The sequence below is a fragment of the Phodopus roborovskii genome, unplaced genomic scaffold (genome assembly GCF_943737965.1).
Source record: "Phodopus roborovskii unplaced genomic scaffold, PHOROB, whole genome shotgun sequence".
NCBI lineage: Eukaryota > Metazoa > Chordata > Mammalia > Rodentia > Cricetidae > Phodopus > Phodopus roborovskii.
In genome coordinates this window covers 26749005-26774842 of record NW_026126434.1, presented here as the reverse complement: position 1 = coordinate 26774842, position 25838 = coordinate 26749005, and the positions used below count along the sequence as shown (strand labels likewise).

Genomic DNA, 25838 nt, shown 5'->3' with positions numbered 1-25838 from the left:
GCCTCAGGGAGTTGAGGACCTTGCAGGAATCCCCACAGGGCATGGGGAAATGTGGGTGACTAGGGATCTGACCCTCACCCTGTCAACATAAGGATATATTCGAATCAAGCCTGATTGTAGAAATCTTCTTGGCATTAATATTCTACATGAGCAAGGCTTTTCTTTTACTTACTAAAGTAAGCCTGTGACAAGCTGGCATCCACTCCATCCTTTGCTGTCCCTGGCCACCCACACAAGCTTCAGGCTGAAGGCAGGAAGCCCCATGCCTTGCAGACCCACACCCCACCCTCTCCCTTTGATCCTCCCATCAAAAAGCCGGAGTTGCAAAGCTGCTCACATGTAATTATTTTAATTCAGCCAGATGCTGAGAATTAGCTTCTTTTCCTTGCAAGGATTTTAGGGAAAGAGAGAATTCAGCCAAAGATGTGCCAGAAGAGAAGGGAGCAGGCAGCCTCTGGAGGGAGGGAGGGAGCCCCCAAACCTCCCCAGTGCAGGCACAGCCTCCAGCAAGGAACCTACTGTGTCCAAGGATGAAGGGGGGGGGAGGGCTCAAAGGTCATAGATGAAGACGTCTATAAGTTGCTGGAAACCAATTAACATCAACAGCCCACCTAGGCTTACAATGTCCAAAGTGCCCTAGCCAATGTTATTTAAAGAGAAACCCTGTCTTTAAAAACCAACCAACCAACCAAACAAACAAACAAAAAGTGACTGAGGACCTTGACTATTGATTGTTAGAAACCCCACACTACACAAGATGACATATAAACAAGTCTACATCTATGAACCATTAGTGTGGCCTGGCCGAGAATCATCACACTGCCTACACAGATGTGACCATCCAGTTGTCTGCCCCCTCCTGCCTCCCCCCAGGTCCATTCAGAAGATGAATACTTGGCCTTCTGCCTGTTGGGCAAGCACTCTAAAGCTGACTGAGACTTACCTCAGCCCCTTCTGGTATCTTCTAGGACCTCAGACATTAGATTTACAAAGCCACTCGTCTCACCCAAAATATTCGTTTTTGGAAAATGTTATTAAACGTTAACACACATTCTCTCTAAGGGAACAGTCTCTGTTCTGTAGTTCTGGCTGGCCTTGCACTCACAGTACCACTGAGGGTCACCTTGGACTTTGGATCCTCTTGCTTCTATCTCCTGAGTGCTAGTATTTCAGGCCTGCACCTCCATGCTTGGCTTATTTAGTACTGGGGTGAAAGCCAGGGCTTCATACTTACTGAGCGAGCAAGCACTCTGCCAGCCTAGACCCCAAGACCCTATGTTGATTCTTTCGTGTGTGTGTTTTATGTAAGTGTTGTCGCATTTATGTTTGTATGCCATATGCATGCCTGCTCCCTCAGAAGCTAGATGAGGGTGTTGGGTCCTCTAGGACTAGAGTTATAGATAGTTGTGAGCTATAGTGTGGGTGCTAAGACTCAAACCTGGGTCTTCTACTAGAGCATCCTGTGTTCCTAACCATTATGCCACCTCTCCAGTCTCCCATGTTGATTGTGTTTTTGTTTTTTAAGATGGGGTCCCTCTATATCCCTGGCTGTCCTGGAACTTGTTAAGTAAACCAGGCCTCAAATTCATAGAGACCAGTCTGCCTCTGCCTCCCAGATGCTGGAATTAAAGGTGTGTGCCAGCATACCTGGCTACTATGTTGATTTTTAATGTGTTCTGCTATTACTACTATAAAAGGAATTAATGTATGACATCACACTTGTTCTCTCATAGTTTCTAACATGGTAGATACTGGTGAGGGACTGCTCCGATCCAGGCAGGTCAGGATCTTCCTACAGCCCCAGGGGAGCCCTGCCCCAAATGCCCAGGCTTGGCCTGGGGTTGTCACTCAACCTCCACCTGGCCCCTTTCACATGAGGGGTTCCTCACTGAGCTCGGGTGATGTCTGGTTTGGGTGGCCTTGGGGACAGAGCTCTGATCTTACAGTCAGCTTCTCCTGGAGTAGAGCTCAGCTCTGCATCCTCTTGTTCCCAAGAGAAACTATAGTTTCTTGGGAAATGGAAATCTTGCTCAAGTCCTTCCCCAATGCATAAACAAGATTCTCATCCTAGGTCTCAGGACCAATGTCAGTGCCTGTCATGGTCAGCTTCAACAACTTTACACAAACCTACAGTCACCAGGGAAGAGGGAAACCCAACTGAAGAATTTCCTCCATCAGGTTGGTCCATGGCCATCCTTAGTGGCATTTTCTTTTTGCTTTTTTTTTTATTATTATATTTAACTATATGTATGGGTATGTGCACAGGAATGCAGGTACTGTGAAGCCAGGCACATTTGGCCCCCTTGGAGCTGGAGTAACAGCAGCAGTGAGCCACCCAACACTAGCACTGGAACAGAACTCGGATCCAGTACGAGAGCAATACCCTGAGCCATCTCCTGGGCTCTGAGGCGTTTTCTTGGTGGTTAATTGATGTAGCAGGGCCCAGACCAATGTGGGTGGTGCCATCCCTAGGCAGGTGAGTGTGAGATACATAAGAAAGTGAGCTGATCATGATCCTCAGAGCAGGCCAGTAAGCAGCGCTCCTCCACGGTTCCTGCTTCAAACTCTTGCCTTGAGTTCCCACAACAATGGACTGTCAGCTGGGATTATGAGCTGAAGCAAACCCTTTCCTCCCCAAACCCAGCAACTCAAAGTAAACCAGGACATCGCCCATCATCACTTGACAAGTTGCCAGCACCCTTACATATTTTCCTTTGTTCCCTTTGTCATCAGCCAGAGGAGCCCTGGCCCCTTTCTTGGTGTCATGCCACCCCTGTTGCCTGCTTCCCCACAGTCCTATAGAAGAGGCAAATTCAAAGGCTGTCTGGGATTGCAGACTCTTGGCTTCCCAACAGCCACACCCAGCCATATTCATAATCACACCCACACTCACGTCCACCCGTGCACACGCACTCACACTCATACCCACACACATATACATTTTCTCCTTCTGCTCCACAGAGGATGTCATCCTATGCCAGAGACAAAGTGGAAAGTGAGAACCAAATGTCAAGTGCCCAAGGCCCAAAAGGCTTCAGAGTCATTAGTTCTGGTGCTGGCGCAGCCTGTGCCGCAGACTCATCCTTCCTGCCTTGGGTCTCACTCTACTCAGCCATAAGCAGCGAATCTTCTAGCTCCGATGTCACACTCTCATGCCAGCCAGGTCACAAGAAGCCCCGTCTACCTAGAGCTCCCTCCAGGGATGGGTCACCCTGGGCCATGGCGAGGTAGCCCCTGCTACTCACCCTACAGTTGCTCAGCTCCTCTGCAGACAGGATGATGGAGCCACACTTCTTCCCCGGGACACCTCTGAGGGAGAAGAAACAAAAATGACAAGCCAGGTATTCCTGGGTCAGCTGCTCCCATGCCGGCCCCATGTCATACAAGCATCTACCCCCAATGCCCCTGAGAAAGACCCCAGAAGTGCCTAGGCAGTGCGGCTGAGTGAGCGCTGTGTGCTGGGGTCAGGGCCCTCAGCCTGGGTGGCCCGCCCCCTGCTCCCAAGGCCCACCAGGGAGGCCTCAGAATGGCAGCAGCACCCGGACTCACCCGGAAGCTTCCGGATCAGTGGTTCTGAAGCTTTCCATCCAAAGACCACTTCTGTGGGCAAAAGACCTTGTGGGCTAGCCACCCTGTACCCAGCTACCCAGGCTCTCCTGGTTTTCCAGCTCTGAGCCAGTCTGCTTTACTAGGGAGGGTGTTGGGGAGGGGGTCCTCTCCATGGCTCATCCTTGGCTGGGGTCTTCTGGGGCCAAAAGACACCTACTTAGTGAGGGGCCACTCAGGACAAGGGACTGTCTACAGCAACGAAGCCCCTCCAGAAGGACAAGTCAGAGAAAGCTCTACTCAGGGTACCTCCACCATCTCCTCCTCTTGTCAGTGGGAGTAGGGGGCATGCTAGTCAGCCCATGCCACTCTAAGGTTTGAGACTAAGTTGGGGGATCATAGGGTCACCGAGGAGGAGAGTCGTATGTGAGGCTGTGGGGCAGCTGTGACCCTGCCCATACATGAGAGCGACACAGATTCTGTTTTCCTGGTAAATACACGGTGCCTGGCTCGGAGAAGGCCCTAGATGGGCACAATTTCCCTCTCTGCAGCTTGCTGCACTATGGTGGGACACTGTGAATTCCAGACCCCACCTCCTGCCTAGCCCAGTGCAGCAGGCAGCAGCATGCCATGTGTGGAACCCTCTGAGAACCAGATGGAGTTTTCCCCAGCATCACTCTGGAGGGAGAGGACAAGGACAGAGATGCCCCCAGCAAGAAGCACCCCCCTCCCATCCCCCCCCCCTGCACCTCCCTCCCCCGGGCTGAAGATACAGCCCGGTTTCTCCATACCTGTCCCAGGCAGGTGGCAGTGCTGTGACTTGTCCCCTACTCTTGGGCAGCCCTTCCCCACACTCTGGCCAGGTAGAGACCAGAGTCCTCAGCCACAGTCTCCTCCACCCCTGGTCCTCCATCTGTTGCTCTGCCTTGGACTCTACCTTCTATTTCTGATCTTGCTTTCCCTCCTCTCTTGCCTCAACCTGCTCCCACCAGCGTGGCCTTCCTCTTTCTACTTCTCTCCCTCTGGAATTTATCCCTCTCTTACATCCGCTTACATCCCCTCTTGGCTCGCTGGTATCCACTTTGCTCGTAAACCAGTAGCCATGCTTGTCCTCAGCTGTGAGGGGTCCACACATGCCCCTCCAGGCTTTCTTCATATGCGGGAGGCTGGGTGGGACTCCCTCATTCAGCCCCAAAGGCCCTTAGGTCCACACAGTATGAGAGAGAAACCAGGATGCAGGCTCTCCTCAGGGGAGGAGAGGGAAGATCACAGAGTGTCTGTGTTGGCCATGTTTTTATGAGGTCAACCAAAAGCTAGGAGTTAGAGTGGGAATTGGAGAGGTAGACAGTCCTTTGCAGCTGGCAAATTATGGAGGCAGTGTGTGTGTGTGTGTGTGTGTGTAGCAGTGTGTGTGTGTGTAGCAGTGTGTGTGTGTGTGTAGCAGTGTGTGTGTGTAGCAGTGTGTGTGTATGTGTGTAGCAGTGTGTGTGTGTAGCAGTGTGTGTGTGTAGCAGTGTGTGTGTGTAGCAGTGTGTGTGTGTAGCAGTGTGTGTGTGTAGCAGTGTGTGTGTAGCAGTGTGTGTGTGTAGCAGTGTGTGTGTGTAGCAGTGTGTGTGTGTAGCAGTGTGTGTGTGTGTGTGTAGCAGTGTGTGTGTGTAGCAGTGTGTGTGTAGCAGTGTGTGTGTAGCAGTGTGTGTGTGTGTGTAGCAGTGTATGTATGTGTGTGTGTGAGAGAGAGAGTGCGTATGTATGTGTGCATGTGTGTGAAGCAGTGTGTGTGTGTGTAGCAGTGTGTGTGTGTGTGTAGCAGTGTGTGTAGCAGTGTGTGTGTGTATAGCAGTGTGTGTGTGTAGCAGTGTGTGTATGTGTGTGTGTGTGAGAGAGAGAGGTGCGTATGTATGTGTGCATGTGTGTGAAGCAGTGTGTGTAGCAGTGTGTGTGTGTAGCAGTGTGTGTGTGTGTATAGCAGTGTGTGTGTGTAGCAGTGTGTGTGTGTAGCAGTGTGTGTGTGTGTAGCAGTGTGTGTGTAGCAGTGTGTGTAGCAGTGTATGTATGTATGTGTGTGTGTGAGAGAGAGAGTGCGTATGTATGTGTGCATGTGTGTGAAGCAGTGTGTGTGTATCAGTGTGTGTGTAGCAGTGTGTGTGTGTATCAGTGTGTGTGTAGCAGTGTGTGTGTGTGTAGCAGTGTGTGTGTGTGTAGCAGTGTGTGTGTGTAGCAGTGTGTGTGTATGTGTGTAGCAGTGTGTGTGTGTAGCAGTGTGTGTGTGTAGCAGTGTGTGTGTGTAGCAGTGTGTGTGTGTAGCAGTGTGTGTGTGTAGCAGTGTGTGTGTAGCAGTGTGTGTGTGTAGCAGTGTGTGTGTGTAGCAGTGTGTGTGTGTAGCAGTGTGTGTGTGTGTGTGTAGCAGTGTGTGTGTGTAGCAGTGTGTGTGTAGCAGTGTGTGTGTAGCAGTGTGTGTGTGTGTGTAGCAGTGTATGTATGTGTGTGTGTGAGAGAGAGAGAGTGCGTATGTATGTGTGCATGTGTGTGAAGCAGTGTGTGTGTGTGTAGCAGTGTGTGTGTGTGTGTAGCAGTGTGTGTAGCAGTGTGTGTGTGTATAGCAGTGTGTGTGTGTAGCAGTGTGTGTATGTGTGTGTGTGTGAGAGAGAGAGAGTGCGTATGTATGTGTGCATGTGTGTGAAGCAGTGTGTGTAGCAGTGTGTGTGTGTAGCAGTGTGTGTGTGTGTATAGCAGTGTGTGTGTGTAGCAGTGTGTGTGTGTAGCAGTGTGTGTGTGTGTAGCAGTGTGTGTGTAGCAGTGTGTGTAGCAGTGTATGTATGTATGTGTGTGTGTGAGAGAGAGAGTGCGTATGTATGTGTGCATGTGTGTGAAGCAGTGTGTGTGTATCAGTGTGTGTGTAGCAGTGTGTGTGTGTATCAGTGTGTGTGTAGCAGTGTGTGTGTGTGTAGCAGTGTGTGTGTGTGTAGCAGTGTATGTATGTGTGTGTGTGTGTGAGAGAGAGAGAGAGTGCGTATGTATGTGTGCATGTGTGTGAAGCAGTGTGTGTGTGTTTGAGCCGAATGAACCCATGGGAAGGAGAAGGCTGATGTTTAACAGAGAGGCCATGAAGGAGGGGGTAGGGGAGGGGACAGTAGATGAGGAAAAGAGAGGGAAGAAGGAATGGGACAGAGCTGGGAGGGACAGAGGGAACTGGGAGGTCGAAGGCCTCCCTACCCTGGGCATATCTCATCTCTCTGAGCCCCTCCCCACTCCTTATTGTCCCAAGAACCACCAAGCTCAGCAGGCCCCAGCTCTGAGGGCAGGGTCATCTTGGTGACCGAGACCTTAGGATCAATCTGGGACCCTTTGTCTTCCTACCCAGGGATTAAGTAGATCAGAAACTGGGCCCAGAGGCTGTGGCCTCTAGAGAGCAGGCTGAATGCAGGATATGAAGGCCACAGTTGTGTGGCGACCTACCCGTTAGACACAGCTGGCATAGGTTTGCCTGTTCGGGAGTTGAGGCTGAAAGCTCCTATCCTGTGGAGACAGAGGAGGAGAAAGCCAAGCATGAGTCTTCATGGGCCACAACACTTGACCCCTGGATGCCTGGAGCCAGGTTTATGCCCTGGAAGTTATTAAAACAGGACCAAAAAGCCCAGACCACAGAAGGAACACTTCCCAGACCTTAGGGTAAGGCTCTGGGTAAGTCATGCTACCCTTGAGGTGTTCAGATTGGGGCCCTAGACCAGAAGCCCCAGCAGCCCCTGGGAAAGTATGATAAACACGCCTCAGGACTCCTCCTGAGGTGGAGCCCAGCCTCTGCTCCAGTTGACCTGGACATCTGCTGCAGGTAGAGACTGGCTGTGTTACATGAGGGGGCCTCGGTGGCTTAGCTCTTCCTCTGCATTTGCATGCCTCAGGCCCAGACTAGCACCCCATCACCGATCAGCCATAGTACTATATTCGGAGACAGGAGCTTTAAAGGGGAAATGCTCAGCAGCTAGGAGCGAGAAGGACTGACTGCTCTTGCAGAGGAACTAAGTTTAGTTCCCAGTACGCACATAGGGAAGCTCAGTCAGTTCTGGCAATTTGACACCCTCTTCTGGGCTTTGAGGGAACCTGCCCTCAAGTGTTCATAACCCCACACAAATAGACATATACACTTATATAAAAATTACTTTTAAAAACTTTAAGAAAAGAGTTGACAAGGAACTGAGGTCACAAGGGCGGGGTCTGACTGTCCAGACACACACAGAAGTGTGACTCCATGAAGACAGGAGAGGAAAACTACAATCATCCCAAACCAAGGAGAGCGGGCTTTAGCAGAAATGAACTCGGTCGGCCCCTTGGACAGGGCACGGTGGCACATACCCACAATTCTAGCATTTGGGAGGCTAAGGTGAGGCGGAAGGACCTGTTGAGTCCTTTCTGGGCCACAGAGGGAGACCCCAGGGCCCTGACTCGAAAACCCAAAGGAAACTGTATGGCCGTGCAATCCCAGCACTCGTGAGGCCAAGGCAAAAGTATCCTGAGTTTGAGGCTACTCTGTAGTGAGATTCTCAAAGCAACATCCCCTCTATCCTTAAACACAATGAAACCAAACCAAGGCTACCATTGCTTTATAGGCACAAGAAACTGGTTCTTGGCTCCCTCTGGGACAATGGAGCCACTGGATCTGCAAATCTCTTAAAGGGCCACCACAGTGTTAGACTATGAGCCACACACATTTTATTTTACTATTTATTTGTAAATAAATAGTAAACAGGGTTTCACATAGCTGAGGCTGGCCTCCAACTTGAGTTGAGGATGGCCTTGAACTCCTCCTGTCTCTATTTCTCAAGGATTGGGTTACATGCATACACCACCATGCCCAGTATCACTTATATTTTAAGCTATCCTTAGGTGATTTATGATACCTAACACATAGTAAATGCTCAGCATAGGCTGCCTGTAATGAATAGTCCAGGGAATAGTGACCAGGAAGACAGGTGGTCAGGAATATGTAGCCTTTTAAAAAAGTAGTTGATGGAGTATATGTATGTGCTGGAACACTGAGGGCTTCCTGCATAGATTTCACTAGCAAAACACTGACCCTCACATCTGTCCCAGAATAGATGCCCAGTAAACAGGAGCTGCTGGTTTAGTCATGAGTGGCTAAACTTAGATACACAAAACCTTCTGGGGGAAAGGACCTGCCTCCTCCACAGCATTCCCATAACACCACATTTCAGATCTTGCTTGTCCTTGGGCTCATCTTCTGTGGGAAGGGTCCCTCCCAAGGTGATAGGTGACAGGCAGCAAGTAGGAAATGGCCCTGTAACTGGTTACATTTGCACTCAGGTGGGAGCTGGGAAGTGCAGACACACTCCTGGGCCTCTTGGCCAGAGTAGAAAGGGGATGAGAGAGGGCAATTGTGAACAAAGATGATCAAAACACATTATATGCATGTGTGAGAATAAGCAACAATAAATTTAAAATATATAAATTTGAATGATAGGCCCTGAACACTGCTATTGAACAAGAGCTAATTGTGATATCTCCTAGGAAAATTCCACTTTTCTGTTTTTCCTTTTTCAATCTGTTTTTTACTATTTTTAACTGTGTGTGTGTGTGTATGTGTGTGTGTTTATGTGTGTGTGTCTGCATGTGTGTGTGTCTGCATGTGGGTGTGTGCGCACATGAGACCAGTATTCAGTCCCTTGGAGCTGGAGTTGCAGATGACTATATGCCACCTGATGTGGGTGCTGCAATAAAGTTGTATACCAACACACCTGGCTGCTGTGATGTGTTCATTTCAAAAAATTTTCCAAGTTTATTTTTATGCACATTAGTGTTCTGCCTGCATGTATACCTGTGTGAGACAACCTTATCCCCTGGAACTGGAGTCACAGACAGTTGTGAGCTTCATGTGGGTGCTGGAGATTGAACCCAGGTTCTCTGGAACAGCAGCCAGTGCTCTTAACCACTGAGCCATCTTCCCAGACCTACAGTATGTGTTCTTAACTGGTGAGTCATCTTTCCAGTCTTGTGAACTGTGGGTAAAAATTTTGGGCCTCTTTAAATATGTTATTGGCCTTGTCTGTTTAGTGAGTCCCGGCAAGCTAGTGCTGCATAAAAAGACCCTGTCTCAAAAAACAAAACAAAATAAAAAACCCACATGCAAAACCTAAAAAAAATTAAAAAAAAACCCTCAAAATTCTAAATTAAATCTTTGTTGCTTTTGTGAGAAACCTAAATGACTACTTTCTGTGTTCTTACTACTTTCAAACTTCCAAGGATATATGAGATCTACATTGCTTGTTTAAGATTTGTCTTATTTTTATTTACGTGTGTGTGTCTATGTGTATGCATGCAGGTGCCTGGAGTCTAGAAGAGGACTTTGGATCGCCTGAAGCTGGAGTGACAGGTGGTTGTGAACCGCCTGATGTGGATCTGGGAAGCAAACTTGGGTCCTCTACAAGAGCAGCAAGCACTGCTAACGGCTGAGTTGTCTCAGCTCCTCTATCCTGTCGTTGTTTTACTTATTATTTTATTTTTTGGGGGAATTAGAGATAGGGTTTCTCTGTATGTAGCTTTGGAGCCTGTCCTGGAACTCACTCTGTAGACCAGGCTGGCCTCAAACTCACAGAGATCTGCTTGCCTCTGTCTCCAGAGTGCTGAGATTAAAGTCCTGTGTCACAACCACCTGGCTCTGTTGCTTTTAAAGAATCAGTTAAAGATATGTTGCGGATTGTCTAGCAAATGTGAGTTTCATACCGTGTGTGTGTGTGTGTGTGTGTGTGTGTGTGTGTGTGTATGCGCGCGCGCGTGCACTCACATCCAGAGCCTGATCTCCTTTCCTTCATCACTTTCCACATCATAAACCAAGGCAAAGGCTCACACTTGAGCCCAGAGATTTGCAATTTAGCTGTCTAACCAGCCAAGAGCTCTGTCCATCCATGCCTCTGAGGCTGGGGTCACAGGCTGCTGAGCTTGTGCATGGGTGCTGGGAATCTACTCTTTGTGCCTGAGTGCTTTTCCCAGGGAGCCATCTCCTCATCTTCTTGTATCATATTTTTTGAAGAATGCCACAAATTCTTTAAGCTGCAGAGCCTCCAAACCTGAGCCCCCCCCATCTCAATAAACGGTGGTTATTATTTTCTGGGAACCCTTTGCTTGCAAAAGAAGAGACTTTTGAGAGAAAAAGAAACGTTTCTTGGTGTCCCGATACTACCGTGTAGTCACTGGGAATTTACAGGAAAGGTTCTAGGAGAGTCTATCTATTTCTTACAAACACACACACACACATACACTTACACAGATATACACTACAGTTATGAACCACAATGTGAGGACAGGAACTAGGCAGAAGCAAGTGAGAAGTTCGTGCTTAGTCTGAATCCCCCTCTCCTGCCTTCCCTGTGGCCTGGACATTTGCTCTAGTTTGTACCTGCCCTTGCCTAACCCATCCGCAGCTCCATGGAGGGAATCCTGGCGACTCCCCATCCCAGAGGCCTCTCAGCTCAGAGTGACAGCTTTCCCTAAGAGCGCCATGAAGTCCTGCAGACTATCAGAGGTGGGTAGGTGAGAAGCACGCCCCCAGCACCCCAGTGCCCCTCTCCCCAGCAGCAGCCTGTTCTTAGCTCCCAGCTCAGGTCTACACCTACACACAGTGAGTAAGCTGAGGGATGCGCTGTGCAAATAAAGCCCAGGTTCCAATTCCAGCTTTCCCTCTTGCTGTCTATATGGCCTTAGGCGTGTCACTTCCCCTGGCATTTGTTCTCTGGTCACTTCCTTACAGGATTAGAGATGTAGGGTTGCAAACTGACTAGACAGTTCCCAGTCACTGTTCCTCCCCGAAGGAACACAAGCTCTAATAACTCAGCCAGGATCCCTCCAAATTAACCCGGTGAGAAGCATGGAGAGAACGGGGCCTGGGATCCCTCTCTGAAAGCCCTGGCTGTGATGCTGACACCAGCAGGGTCTCAGCAGAGTGGGCTCATCACAATCACAGAGGGGGGAACCCCGACAGGCTGTACCCTCCTACACTTACGTGAGAGGCTTCTCCAGGCGGCTCCCAGAAGACCCTACGATCTCTCCAAGGGTACAGAAGGCCTGGCCCAGAAAGTCCTGCATCCCGGGGGCAGAAGTGACCAGCATCAGTACCATGTTTATAGCCACCATATGGCCTGAGTAAAGCCCAGGGTCCAGCAAGAATATGGCATTTAAGACAGCCCAGGCTTGCTGGGTAGTCACAGACAGAACTCACATGTTTAGATAAATCCGGGCTCTTGGAGTCCACGTCGTATCTACAGGGAACACAGAGATATGGTAAGGGCAGGCAGGGGACATCCCGCCTAACCCTGCCTGGGGCTCTGAGTCAGGTCCCACTCTGTGAGCTCCATCACTGTGGGCATTGGGAGTCCTGGAGGTTCATCCATCCTGATCTCAGTGAAGACAGGTTGAAGATTAGTCCTGTGGGTCTTTCAGGATTGATGCATTTCCCAGCTGATGAGATGGCTTGGCTATAGGGACACTTTCGGCCAAGCCTAGTGATTTGAGTTCAATCCCCAAGTCCCACAAGAAGGAAGGACAACTCTCATAAATTGTTCTTTGGCCTTCACACCCTGCCATGGCACACACATACACTCAACACAAACAAACAAATGTAATTTTAAAAAATGATGTGTGCTCTATTTCACTAAAAATGGAAAATGATGCAAGTGAACCCTGTATCCTGGCTGGGTCACAGGTAGCTGAGTCACCCTATCCATCACTCCCAGCCCCAGAGTGTGTGTCTAGCAGCTCTGCACTTAGACTTTCTCCTTACCTGGGCCTGGTCACTGCTAAGAAAGGGACAAATGGCTACCTGAGTGGGCTTACTGTAAGCAGGCTGCTCTTGCAGCAGAGCTGCAGCCTCCTCTTCCTGGGTCTTGCTTGCAACATTTCCTCCAGCAGCCTCCCCTGTTCTAGGCTCACATGCACACACCTGTTGTGGGCTGGGTATCACCACCCACTGTCTTGAGCACTTTGCCTCTGGAAACTGACACGGAACTTCTCTGTCATGAGCCATATTTGTCCACACTTTTCAGCCTTTCTATCTTTCCCGGGCTAGCTCCCAAGTTTCTACCTCCCCCAGTCACACCCTGAACTTTTGCCAGATTCCCCTGGACCCCAGCGTCTTTCTTTCCCACTCTTGATTCTCCCCCAGGACACAGTCCTTTGCAGCCCCACCCTTCTCCTTCACAGCCCCTGGACATGGCACAAACTCCCTGCCTGGTCACCAAGAGGGAAAGTCCTCCTGATGGCCCTGTCCCTCTTTTGGCGGACACACACCACCAGAGCCCTACTTGTCCCATGACCTCTATAGAGAGGAGACTAGATGCATGGAGAGGCCGGCAGCTACCTTGGTTGCCAGGGAGCAAAACTCAAAGCCTGAATTGCTTCCGTGGATGCTCCCCAGAGTCAGGCACTTCACCCACTCCCACCACACACCTCTCTCCCACATCCACACCCTTAATGCTGGGTAAGGTCTGGAACCCTCCAGGCGGTGGTGGCATACACCTTTGATCCTAGCACTTGGGAGGCAGAGGCAGGCAGATCTCTGTGAGTTCAAGGCCAGCCTGGTCTACAGAGTGAGTTCCAGGACAGGCTCCAAAGCTACAGAGAAACCCTGTCTCGAAAAAAAAAAAAAAAAAAAAAAAAAAAAGATCTGGCACCCACCCCCTTCCACACCCTAGCAAGGCTGAATGATGTAGATGTCACCTGTCACTTTTATCTTCCTGATATCCCAGAATATCCCTGCCTCTCCATCTGTCACCCCAGGCTCTAGTCCCATGTACCCTATCTACCACCACCATCCCCCACCCCAGCCACTCCAGCCTGAGCCCCACCTTCCACTCACAGGTCAAAACGGAGGTTCTGTTTCTCCTCGAAGAAGTAATCCACAATGAACTTGCGCACGAAGTCTGGGTTGAGCGTGTTATCAATGACCTCTGTGCGTCCAAACTGCAAGAGAAGGTGCTGGTGTGACAGGGCCAGCAAGGCCCCAGCCCTGGGCACTAGGCTGCAGGCTCTGGGTGCTGCCTCCTATAAGCAGGGATACTTCTTTCCTTCCACATCCCTCCCTCCCTCTCCAGGCATGAGCTCCAAGCATCTCTTGGAGGATAGATGGTGCCATACTCTAGTGGCCCTGTGTGTTGTGGTATTGCCCTTAGCCCATGCCATGTCCTTTGCCTAGACTCCTTTCACCACCAGGCAGGATGTCATAGTTAGGATTACTATTGCTGGGATGAAACACCATGACAAGAACAACTTGGGGAGGAAAGGATTTTTTCTACACTTCCATATCATAGTTCATCATTGAAGGAAGTCAGGGCAGGAACTCAAATGGCAGGAACCTGGAGGCAGAAGCTGATGCAGAGGCCATGGAGGATGCTGCTTATCATGCCTTGCTAGCCTATTCTCTCTCTCTCTCTCTCTCTCTCTCTCTCTCTCTCTCTCTCTCTCCTTTCTTTTTTTTTTTTTCTTTTTTTCTTTTCTTTTTTTTTTTTTTTTTTTTTTGAGACAGGGTTTCTCTGTGTAGCCCTGGCAGTCCTAGAACTAGCTCTGTAGACCAGACTGGCCTCAAACTCAGCAATTCACCTGCCTCTGCCTCCTGAATGCTGGGATTAAAAGCATGGACCACAGCCCCCCAGCTCCCTATTGCTTTCTTGTTGAACCCAGGACCACCAGCTCATAGATATTACCACCCACAATGGGCTGGACTCCCCCCAATAAATCACTAATTAAGAAAATACCCTACAGGCTTGCCCATAGCCTGATCTGATGGAGCCATTGTCTCCATTGAGGCTCCTTCCTCTCCTATGACAGTGTCTTGTATCAAGTTGACATAAAAATGGTCAGTACACAGGTCCTCCAATCCCTCAAGTCCCATTGGGGATGTGGCCTCTTCTAGGAAAACTTCTAGATACCTGCCCCAGCCCACAGTTTATTTCTCTGAGCCACTACTGAACTGGTCTCAATCCCGTAACCACTGTTGTGTCTGACTTTTTCAGTATGTGTGTGACATGGTCTCATGTACCCCAGGTTAACCTCAAAGTCTCTAAGTAGCTAGTGACCCACTTTGAACTCCTGCTTCTGCATCCCAAGTGTACCACCTGGATCAGGTGTTTACATAATTGACACCCCCACCTGTAGTCACAAGGACAGAGACTTGATGGTGGGAGGCAACCTCCTAGGGGGTCCACTTCCTTCTATGCCCACCTTGGAGCGCAGGCTGGACCTGACTCACATTCCTGTTGTGTTTTGTTTTGTTGTTTGTTGTTGCTGCTGTTTCTTTTGAGACAAGGGCTCATTATGTAGCCTGGGCTGGTTTCTGATAAACAGAAGGTACACAAGTTACAAGATGTCCTTCAAGAGACCCTGCTATCAATCATGGGACTTCTGTCTTGGGGGCTCTTTCTGCTGTCTTGCTTGCTCACATTCATAAAGCAAGCAGCCAAGGGAGATTCAGTGCCTTCCCACCTTGCCCTGGCCATCTTCACACCCCCTCTCCTGGCCCCACCTCCTCTGCAAGCCTCGAGCTCCTATTGGCTCTTCTGCATGGGCTGATTCCTAAGGCTTGAGGGCACTGCTCTCCTCCATCCTGCTCCGGTGCCACCATCCACCCCATGCGCTGCCTGGAAATTACTCATGAAATTTCTCTCTACCCTACAGGACTGTGAGCCCACACAATATGTCCCGGACCCCTTTTGAACACTCTGTGCCCTGGTCTATCTTACAGATGAGAAGATGGCGCTCACAGCCAAGACTTACTGACATGAAGGCACAAGCCAGGTTTGTGAGTTCTAGGCTATGAGATGCCACAGGTATTATGGGGATTCACATGGTATGTAATACTCACAGGTATTATGAGGAAATGAAATCCACACTAAGATAGGTTCATGGCAGACACTCTGGAGTGCCCAATGAGGAGGCGAATGAGTGTAATAGAGCCTCAGCCTCCTTGGGAGCTGGCTGTGAAGGACCATCAGAGGATGGAGCCTGAACTGCCTCTCGCACATCCCCAGCCTTATTCAAGCCCGTTCTATATTGCACAAAGACTGCTAGCCCACACTAGGCATGAGCTCTACCATGGAGCCAAGAACTACACCAAGGCTCTAAACAACCTTTGAGACCTTTTCACAGAGCTCCAGTGCAGGACTCAGAGTCCCAATACAGGATACAGAGTTCCTATAGGATACAGAGCCTGTCACAGACCTCCAGTACAGGACTCAGAGCTCCAGTGCAGCACACAGAGCTCCAGTGCAGCACACAGCCTGACACAGAGCTCCTGTGCAGGACTCAGAGCTCCAGACACTCAGCCGACATAGACAAGTGAGTGTAGGGAATGCAGCACAAGATGGGCTCCTCCCCAGCCTTCGTGGACACACCAAAACTACCCATACACTTATTTCAGAGTCACTGTGCGCCTAGGTGTGTTGTTTTTGCTCTCATGGTGTGTGACAAACTAAACGGATTTTTGTCCTGTGCTCATTTCATTTTGTGTGAGAGTCAGATTTTTTAAAAATCATGTTTTAACAGGTGCTTAAAAAATAAAAATACCCACGCTCAGTCCCATCACGGGACAATTAAAATCGAATCGAAGTGCGTAGGGCCAAAAAATTGTGCGTCTGGGAGGGTCTCTAGACACTGCTAACAAGCCGATGGGGTTTAGAGCCACTAATGAATGAGGACAGCGGGAGGGAGGAAGAAAACTAACATTTACTGAGGCTCTATTGAATGCTCTGTAGATCAAGTGGATCATTAAGCTATCTCATTTAATTCTTGCAAAATAAATCTGAGGGTTATTACCCATTTTACAAGCGCAGAAACAAATCAGCAAGGTTAAGTAACCTGCCCACGGCCACACAGCAAGGAACTCCAAAGCCCATTCTATTTTTTTACTTTATCCGACTGCCACAAGCCCTCTGAACTGATGAAAATCAGACAAGGTTTCTTTTCCAAGCACTGTGGACAGCCCTGCTGTGTGCAAGCAACGGGCGCCAAGGGAGGTACTCCAGGTTCAATAAAACCAGGCTCCTATCTCTCCTCTAAATTCCATAGCTACCTCACAAAGATGGCACCCAATGCAAAGGATTCCCCACATGCACCCGCCTCCTCTAAGCAAACCTCCTCCTCCTGTCTTCAGACAAAAGGAAAATTGCTCCTAATGGCTTCCTTGCAGGAGGCTTGCAAGTAAACACTTAGGTTTCAGAGAATTCTCTGGAAAGACCAGACTCCCTTCAGAGAAGTGCCCTACTGCTCTCTTCAACACCTCTAGCCTGAAGCATCCTCCCAGCAGGGTCCACAGACACCCCATTCCTCAGCAAAACCCAGCCCAGCCCCCACTGAACACCCCCTACCCCACCCCAGTCAAGAAGGATGACAGCAGATGCTTTGAAAATGGCACTTGAAGCTTCGACAAGGGGGATTCCCTCGAGACAGCTCACTGCCAGAGAAAATGGGGTTCCCCTGGAAACAGGATGGGAGGGGCTCCAAAGGTCCCTGGAATGTGGAGGGGCTTGAAGGATTTCTAGGACTCATATGTAATTAACATATGCACATCACAACTGTGAAATCAACAGCCAGGGGCCTGCTAAGGAAGCTTTACGGCTTTCATTAGTTGGACTAATAATAGAGAGGTGTGTGTGTGTATGTGTGTGTGTGTGTTGAAATTCATATTTTAAAAAGCTAAGAGGCCACCGGGGTATCCATCAGGCTCGACATATACTCCTGCTAATGAAGGCAGGAATACAATTGAATTGATGATGGTGAGGGTGTGAGAGTCGACCTGGGGGCTGTATTTCACATAGAGTTGCAGAGTTCTCCAGGCAGAATGGCCTTGAGGAGATGAATCATGAGCCAGAGCCTGCCTGTATTCTAACTGCTGTGTGCACCCTGTCCTGGAGGAGCAGAGGAAGAGGGCAGGCCCCTGACTGTCCGGAGCCTGGAGCCTGGAGCAACACTTTCTCAGAATCATCTGTCCACCCTTCTAGTCCATTCTGAACCACTGCTTGATCCAAGCTCTGAGCTCAGAGGACCAGGGAAGACTCTTTGTAGCATGAGCACCCTGAACCCTAAGCAAGCCCCGGGCAAGCACAGAGGTCTGAATGAACCAAGGCTGTGTAAAGCCAGGGACCCAGCACATGGAATAGATGCAGAAGGCTTATAGAACTTTCTGGAGTACTCCGAGCTAGATGAGCAACAGACAGGGCAGTGGGGGTGGGGGGGACTCCCTGATCTCAGGAGTTGGACACTTCCTCTGGGAAAAAAGAATAAAAAGCACAAACCAGAAGGAGCCTGGAAATGAACGCATTTGCCCTCTGAAAGGCTTTGTCCCTAGCAACAAACCCAGTGAAGCTCTTCAAAGAAGCCGCTCCCGAGGGTTCCGATGACTAAGCTCCTTGAACATCAATTAAGCAGCATTAACTGCAGATCATCCAGTCGACTGAGACCCTCAAAGAGAGGCAAACCTTGAAACTTCTTCAGGGACTGAATTAAGTGATTCCCAGGGGCCCTGCCATACAGAAGAACTGGCATTTCTGGGCACAGGTGAGTCCTACTTTCAAGTGTCCCAGAACCCTGGTCAGCCAAGCAAGGCCTCCGGTGTGAGGCCTGCAGGGATTGGCCCACAGCAACAATGGCCTAGCCTGATGGGGAGGCTGCAGGCTGTCCAGTGGCTGCTGCCAGCTGGGTTTGGCTACGGAAGACCCTGGAAACAAGCAGATAGGCACCAGGAGGGTTCTTCCCACATCTCCAAGGCACGCCTTCACCTCTATCCAGTACAGCAGTGCCCTTACTGTCCCTGCAGGCTCCAGGCTGGGAGCAGCTTCCCACTGCCACTTGTCCCCGCACAACACATCTTCAGTCACACCCATGCCTTATGAAAACCTCAGGAGACATCAGAGGCAGATCCCCTCCTGCTAGGATGCCAACATGGGTTTTCTCTCTCACAAACATAATCTCCAGCCCACTTGATAATCAGACAAAGCAGCCACCACCACTCCCATCCTCATCCTGTTCTGCTCAAATCCACTGTGTGATCTAAGAAATGGGCAAAGGCCCTCCAGATGGGTAGCTGGGGAAGGCGCTTGCTACCTAGCCTGATGACTGAATTCAATTCCTAGGACCCACAGGGTAAAAGAGAACTGACTCCTTAAAGTTGTCCTCTGACCCCCACAAGCTCCCTAGGGCATATGCACTCCCTGCCCACATAAGTAAGTGTAATACATTTTTTTAAGAAATGGAGGTGCCGGGGTGTTGGCACTGCATGCATGTGTAAGGATTCAGGCATTATGCTGGCCTGACTCCTGTCACCTGGCAGCATGCACTCAGGCAGTACTGGCTAACCCAGGGTTCTATGGCTGCTACATAGGTGCAAAGGGTCTTTAAGAGGAAAACTCCAGTGCTCGCTTTGGCAGCACATATACTAAAAAATTGGAACGATACAGAGAAGATTAGCATGGCCCCTGAGCAAGGATGACACGCAAATTCGTGAAGCGTTCCATATTTAAAAAAAAAAAAAAAAAGAGGAAAACTCCACCCACTTCCATTCTCTCTTTCCCTGCTATTTGTGAAGAGGCAGACAGGACTTTTCCTGTCTTTCTTTCTCTCTTTCTCCCCCTCTTCCTCCACCCCCCCACCTTCCCTTTCTAATAAAGCTTTTCACTTAAACTCTGTCTGCCTGGCATGTTTGTACCCTACTGTGGCCATGTTACAACAGCATGCCTTTAATATCAGCGCTCCAGGAGACACGAAGGAAGGAAAGAAGGAAGGAAGGAAAGAAGGAAGGAAGGAAAGAAGGAAGGAAGGAAGAAAGGTGGATGAATGGCCCTTGCTTGCCATCTTTGGTAATCCTCTGGAAGAGCCTGTCCTGGAACTCCCTCTGTAGACCAGACTGGACTCGAACTCACAGAGATCCAGCTGCCTCTGCCTCCTCCCAGCTCCCCTGCAATTTTCATACAGTACTGGGGGCTCCTAAATTGGGGATTTGAAAGCCTGGCTGCAGAGTCCAGCTCTGGCAGATCACAGGGTTACAATTAGAGGCCGAGAGCCCTATCTGCCTTAGAGAACAGGAAAGGAAGGAGTGCTTCCCAAGGCTGGGACCGGCCCTGCTGTGAGACCAACAGCTTACCACCTGGAGGGACAGAGAGGCCTGCTACCATTTTGAGTCTGGAATGGAATCCCCAAAGAAAGAAGGCTCAGGGCCTCCCACACACTCCCCTATTCTGTTTGGGGCATTAAGGTGTTGGAGAGAGAGAGAGAGAGGAGGAGAGAGAGAGAAGGAGAAAGAGAGAGAGAGAGAGAGAGTGTGTGTGTGTGTGTGTGTGTGTTTCCTGCTTCTGGAGCAGGATAGAGAAGGTGCCTAGCTGGGGATATGAAATCCTAAGCTGTTTATAATGAAAGACTTCTTGGAAAAAAAAAAAAAAAGAAGAAGAAAAAAAAAAAAAAAAAAAACCTCAGCTCCTAATTAAGCATTGTTCCACATGACCTGTTAAATGGTCCCAGCTTCCTGGGACAATAGCCATTTGCCATTAAACTTGGCTACCAAGCCACCAGCAAGCCAGTCCTTCCTCCACTGTTCCACCATCCTTGGCCTCCTCCCATTGTGGAAATGGGTGAGGGCAAGCAAGCCCAAGGGGAAGGTCCCAGGACCACCGTCCCCCGGGTCAACCCAAATTCCTACGTGGGCAAGTGTGCTATCAGTATACCTCCTTCTAGACTAAGTACAGGCTTCACCCTCAGCAGAAGAAGCATTGCGGGCTGTGTGTGCACAACCCACAAATGAATTCATCGAATCCTCACAACAGCTTGTGAGCCAAGGACTTGCCCGAGTTCTCCCAGGAACAGGAGGAAGTTGGGTTGGGATCTGACTTTGGAACCACACTCTGCCACAGCTGTAAAGGGCAGCTGGAGGTTAACACCACAGATGACAGGCTCACCAGGCCTAGAACCTCCAGGCTGCCAGAAACACAAACTCCCTTCTGCAGATGAGAGCTTGCATACCACCCAGGAATAACAGCCACTTTAGTTTGAAGGAGGGGCAGGAACCGGCCCACACGAGTTCACAGTGGGACAGAAAAACCCGCTTTTAAATTCAGTGGCCTGGGCAGGGACCTGGGCTAGGTTCACAGAGCAGCACAGTCTAGTGAAATGCTGGGTGAAATAAGCACATCTCCTCCTCTATGGTGCAGTGAGGGCGCAGGGAGCACTAGAGACTGCTGTTAGGAAGCATGCGCAGTGTGACACGCACATGTCACTTGTCCCTGTCTCAGGAAAGGGAGGAAAGGGGTAGAGCTTTTTCTCTGTCACAGCCCTGAGTACAAACAGGCACTGTGCCTGCCACTTAATCCAAAGCCTAAGGGCACTGGCACCAGGATCCCTGGTGCGGAGGGACATCCATGGCAGGGCCTTGTCAGGCCAGAACCAGTTTGTGTTCTCTAATTATTACATTCATGGATTTGGTGTGTGAAGGGGTATGTGTGGCACGGTGCATGTAGAGGTCAGAGGCCAGGTAGTTAATAATTTATTATTTAATTATATTTATTTAATAGTGTTATCTAATTAAAAAATTATTTCATTGTTAATTTAATCATTAATCATTAAAAATACTGTTTATTGTTTAATTATTTAATAGTATTTATTATTTAATAATAACTTCAGAAGTCAGTTATTTCCTTCTACCATGCAGGTCCCAGAGATGGAACTCAGGTCATCAGGCTAGGGTAGACACCTTTCCCCACTGAGCCATCACACGGCCCCAAGGGTTTAAGGCCTGTTCATAAAACTGTGCACGGCCACACCTGCCCTCCTCGCTGCAGCCTGCCGTAGACCAGGCTGTGTTCCCTCCCCAGAAGCACTCCCGCAGCTGCGAATCCCAGTGTTCACTTCGGAATTCCTTCCACAGCCAGCAAGGCCCCAGTGAGGGGCAGCTCCTGTGACTCCTAAGACTATGTAAGACTATGCCCTGACTCCATCACTGACAGACGCCACTCAGGCTGCCTGGCCTTTGTTCCTTTCACAGTGACAGAAGGATCCCTACCACTGGTCCTCTGCACTTACTGCCCCCTCTGCCTGGAACTCTTTGCCCACACCCATGCATGGCCATGGTGCCACTTGGGATTGAACTTGTGTCACCCAAGTAGGTTCAGTTGACAGGGTGTCTGCGAGTGGCCACTCCTTCTGTAACAGTGCCCAGGTGCCGCCACCCTGAGCAATGGAACACATCAGCTGTTTCAGGACTATCAGAATCATGACCTTGATCTTTACTTGTGTGTGTGTGTTGGGCATGTGCACATGTATATGGGTGCCCATGGAGACCTGATGAGGGTGTCAGATAGCCTGAGGTTAGAGTTATATAGGCTGTTGTGAGCCACCCAACTGTGGATTTTGGGGCTTGAACTTGGATCTTCTGAAAGAACAAAAAGCATCCTTAACTACTGAGCCATCTCTCCAGCCCTAGGACTTAATTTTTAATTTCCTAGGTCTCCTAAGCCCATTTTAGAGGTAAGTAAACTGAGACTTGGGCAAGGTAAATGCTTCAGTCATGTATCAGAATACTGGAGCTGAGTTGAGAACTGAGGGTTCCAACATCAAACTCAGGACCTGATCTAATGAGGTGGTTGGCTGTGATTCATGACTAAATGAAACCATGGGATTGGTATAACAAAGTTATCTAGAATCCAGGTGGCTGATCAACCACCCAAAGTCCCATTAGGAAGCTGGGGTCCACGGGGAAAAAGGTCATTTTGGAGGACTCACAGCATTCTCTCCCACTCAATTCCTTGTCACCCACACAATAACTGCAGCTAACCCAGGACGGGAAACCACCAGAATGGCAACATACAACTGTAATACATCATCACCCTGATGGGAGATGTCATTCTGTATGTTTCTCATACTGGTTAATGAATAAATCACTGTTGGCCAATAGGAAAGCAAGATAGGATGGACTAGGAGACAAGGAGGAAAGAGGAAGTAGTAAGGAGGGTCAAGATGGAGAGACCGGGGAGACCAGATGCCTGCCGCACTCCCAGGTAAGGAGACCACGTGGAAATACATAGAAATGGGTTAATAATTAAGACAGAGCTGACTGATAAGAAACAAGTAACTGGCCAACAGAACTGTATCTAATACAGAGTCTCAGTGTATTATTTGGGGTTGTCGCGTGGCCGGACAAGACCAGGTGGCGGGCGGAAAAACCTTACTCCTTACATCACCCCATTGGAAGATGGACTCCAGCAAGACACACATGATGGAAATAAAATCACATAGTTAGGTTACAAAAACTCACAACTGACCCTGAGCTGGGGAAACTCTGGTGAGAGAGACACACAGGCATTTCCAAACTCAATATGGAAGGAAGCAGAAAGTACCTGCCACACAGGTCAGCTTGACAGTGGGTAGCAGCATCCCTGGCTGGGGGCCTGGACTGTATGAGAGCAGAGAATCTGGCTGGGCACTGAGCACTCGTGCATTCATTTCTTGCTGCTTTTTTCTTTTTTTGCTTTTCGAGACAGGGTTTCTCTCTGTGTAGCTTTGGAAGCTATCCTGGAACTCGATCTGTAGATCAGGCTGGCCTGGCCTGGAATACCTGCTTCTGCTTCCCATGTGCTGGGATTAAAGGCATGCATCACAGCCTGGCTTTTTTTTTTTTTTTTTTTTTTTCCTTTTCTTTTTTCTGTCTTTCTGCTCTTGACTGTGGATGGGATGAGACTAGCTGTTTGAAGTTCCTGCTCCTCATGACCTCCCTGCAATGACCAGCTGTAACCTGTGAGCTCAAACCCTTCCTCTCCTAAATTGTTTTTTTTTGGGGGGGGGGAGTGCTTTTCAAGACAGGGTTTCTTTTGGTGTTAAATAGTAGTGTTCTGATGGAAAGAAGCTGTGATAGTGGCCTAGGGTGCATGTCCTAGTGGGGTGATCGGGCCACCAGAAGCTTTACTGCCTATCTTTTCCTTTCCATGGGGACCTCAGCTTGGACAGCCAGCTGGTGAAGGAGGGGCAGGACCCCCCCCCACACACACACACAGTTTCAAGTTCAGGGATCCTGTGATGCCCCTTCTTGTCAAATGACCCCTTCTGAGACTGCCTCACTGGGCACCTGAGGACACACAGGGGGTCCAGCAGGGCTTGATGCAGAGTGCTCAATTTCCTAGGCTAAAATTGCATCTTAGAGTCAATTTTCATAAAATGTGGTGACAGATTTAGGTGCTGAGAGATGGGGCTTTCTCAGAAGGCTCAAAAATGACCCAAATGGCTACAATCAACTGAAAGCTAACAGTCAGGGGCTGTGGGCACAGCCTCCTCCTTCCCAGGACAAGTTGTAAGTAGGCAGGTTTAAGATGAGGCATCACCCTGGACACTCCTGGTCTCAGTAGGCTCAGCTCACATCCAGTGTTCTAATAAACAAAGAGGCTTGTCCCCTCTGGGCAATGAACCAGCAGATGCAGTGGCCAAACTGACCCCTGCCTACTGGAAAGGGCCATCCCCCTCCTAGGACAGTGATGGGTACAGGGATTCTCCACTGTGGAGTCACACAGTACACCTGGCAAGTAGGGCTCAGATACCCCCAGATGTTTTTTTTTTTTTTTATCACATCTTCCCTTCTCTAGAAAAAGCTAGAAACCTGGGCCCTAGGTTAGCTCCTGGGGCTGGGCTCTCCTACCCTCACCCCATGAGTTTGTTGTTAGCTCTTTATAAGTAGATCGGTCCCTCTGATCCAGAGGGACCCTCCTATCCTGCATCTGGATCTGAAGACCCTCAGATTGACAGCTAAGAGCTGCCTGCATCTTAAAGTCTCCTGTCCTGCATGCCATCTGCCTGGGCTGTATATGCTGGGCCATTTCTGGGCCCCTCTGGTTCTCTGGCCACCTTTGTCCACATAGCTCTGTGGATGAGGATGTAGGCCAAATAGATGGCACCCGTGCCCAAATTGTGCCCAAAAATAGTGAGGTGGCCTGAGTTGACTGTGTCCCTCCATGAGGTTCCTGTTTCTGGCTAGCAGTCTCCCTGGGGCCCTAGAAACTGCCCCTGACACAGCCTGGCCTGAAACTCTCACAGCTTCCAACCACTGACATTCCTGTCACTCACCATCTGCCCCATTCCCCTTAACCCCACTGCTGCAGATCAAATGTTGATGACCCCCTAAGATCCATGTGTTGGAGGCTTTGTCTCCAGGGTGCTGCTGCTGGATGTGATGAAACCTTTGGGAGACTGGGAGAGTCTCATGTCACTGGAGGCCGCATCTGAAGGGGCTGTGGAACCCCAGTCTCTTCTCTATGTTCATATGTGAGAGGTCTTGCTCCATTGTGTGCCCTCACCACATGCCAATCAGTGGGGCCAACCAAGCATGGCTTAGAACCCCAAAAACTGTGAGGCAGCCAGGGTGTGGCAGCCCAAGGCTCATCCAGCACCAATGGGGCACAGCTAGGTAAATCTCTGTGAGTTTGAGGCTGGCCTGGTCTACACAGTAAAATTTATGCCAGTCAAGGCTACACAGAGACTGTTTGAGGAAACAAAACAACTAACCAAACAAGCAAAAGCAACTGTGAGGTAGAACAAAGCTCTTTATGAGTTAATGACAGCAAGCATTTTGTTAGAGCAACAGAAAGCTGGATGATACTCATTCATCCCTTCTTTAAAAACACTGATAAATATTTTTATGGTAAGTGTACCTCTGTGAGTTTATGTGTACTACACACATGCAGGAGCCCACAGAAGCCAAAAGAGACCATTGGGTTTCCCCAGAGGTGGGTAGAGGTGGTTGTGGGTACCATATGGGTGAAGGGGGTACCTGTTCTTCGGCTCATCTTCTGGCCTCCACAACCATTTCTGCTATTGTGTGCCTGTATTATGTGCCTGACTTCCTTGAAATTCAGTGTGCCTCAAGTGTGTCCTCTGCCTGAGCAGGGTGAAGCAGACTGACACTGCATCCTCGGGCCAGCCACGTGGTGGGACCAGAGGATGCCGAGGGTTCTTTCCAGCCGCCTCTGTTTCTTGAACCATGAGGACTATAAGTCTCATGATGTCTAAAAACATCCAAACACTGCGCTCAGTGGGTAGACATGCTTGCTACCAAGCCTGGCTACCTAAATTTGATTCCTGATACCCATGGGTATCCTCTGACCTCCACGTGTGCCATGCTGTGTACATGCCCACACACACATGAATAAAGAATCATAATCCTGAGAGAATTTTTAAAAATCCAAACAGGGCCAGTGAGATGGCTCATCTGGTAAAGGAACCTGCCAGCAGGTCTAAGCAGGGATCGAGCCACAGGACCCACATGGTGG

General features: G+C 49.6%; 1 protein-coding gene and 1 non-coding gene across 3 annotated transcripts in view; one reads left to right on the top strand and one right to left on the bottom strand.

Moving 5' to 3' along the window:
- Cpne5 (copine 5) overlaps positions 1–25838 on the bottom strand; it is a 79436-nt gene that overhangs the window by 36412 nt on the left and 17186 nt on the right. Inside the window, exons 4-9 of one of the 2 annotated variants that reach the window (XM_051187070.1) lie at positions 13409–13512; positions 11774–11813; positions 11558–11634; positions 7003–7062; positions 3550–3600; positions 3246–3309 (exon numbers count right to left, since the gene is read on the bottom strand). In XM_051187070.1, the coding sequence (XP_051043027.1) occupies positions 3246–3309; positions 3550–3600; positions 7003–7062; positions 11558–11634; positions 11774–11813; positions 13409–13512 (396 nt within the window). The remainder of the gene's footprint in view (positions 1–3245; positions 3310–3549; positions 3601–7002; positions 7063–11557; positions 11635–11773; positions 11814–13408; positions 13513–25838) is intronic. The other variant, XM_051187071.1, reaches the window with a different exon arrangement.
- Positions 18953–19061, top strand: LOC127224427 (U6 spliceosomal RNA). The gene has a single exon (XR_007834706.1). It is a non-coding gene; the product is annotated as a U6 spliceosomal RNA (small nuclear RNA).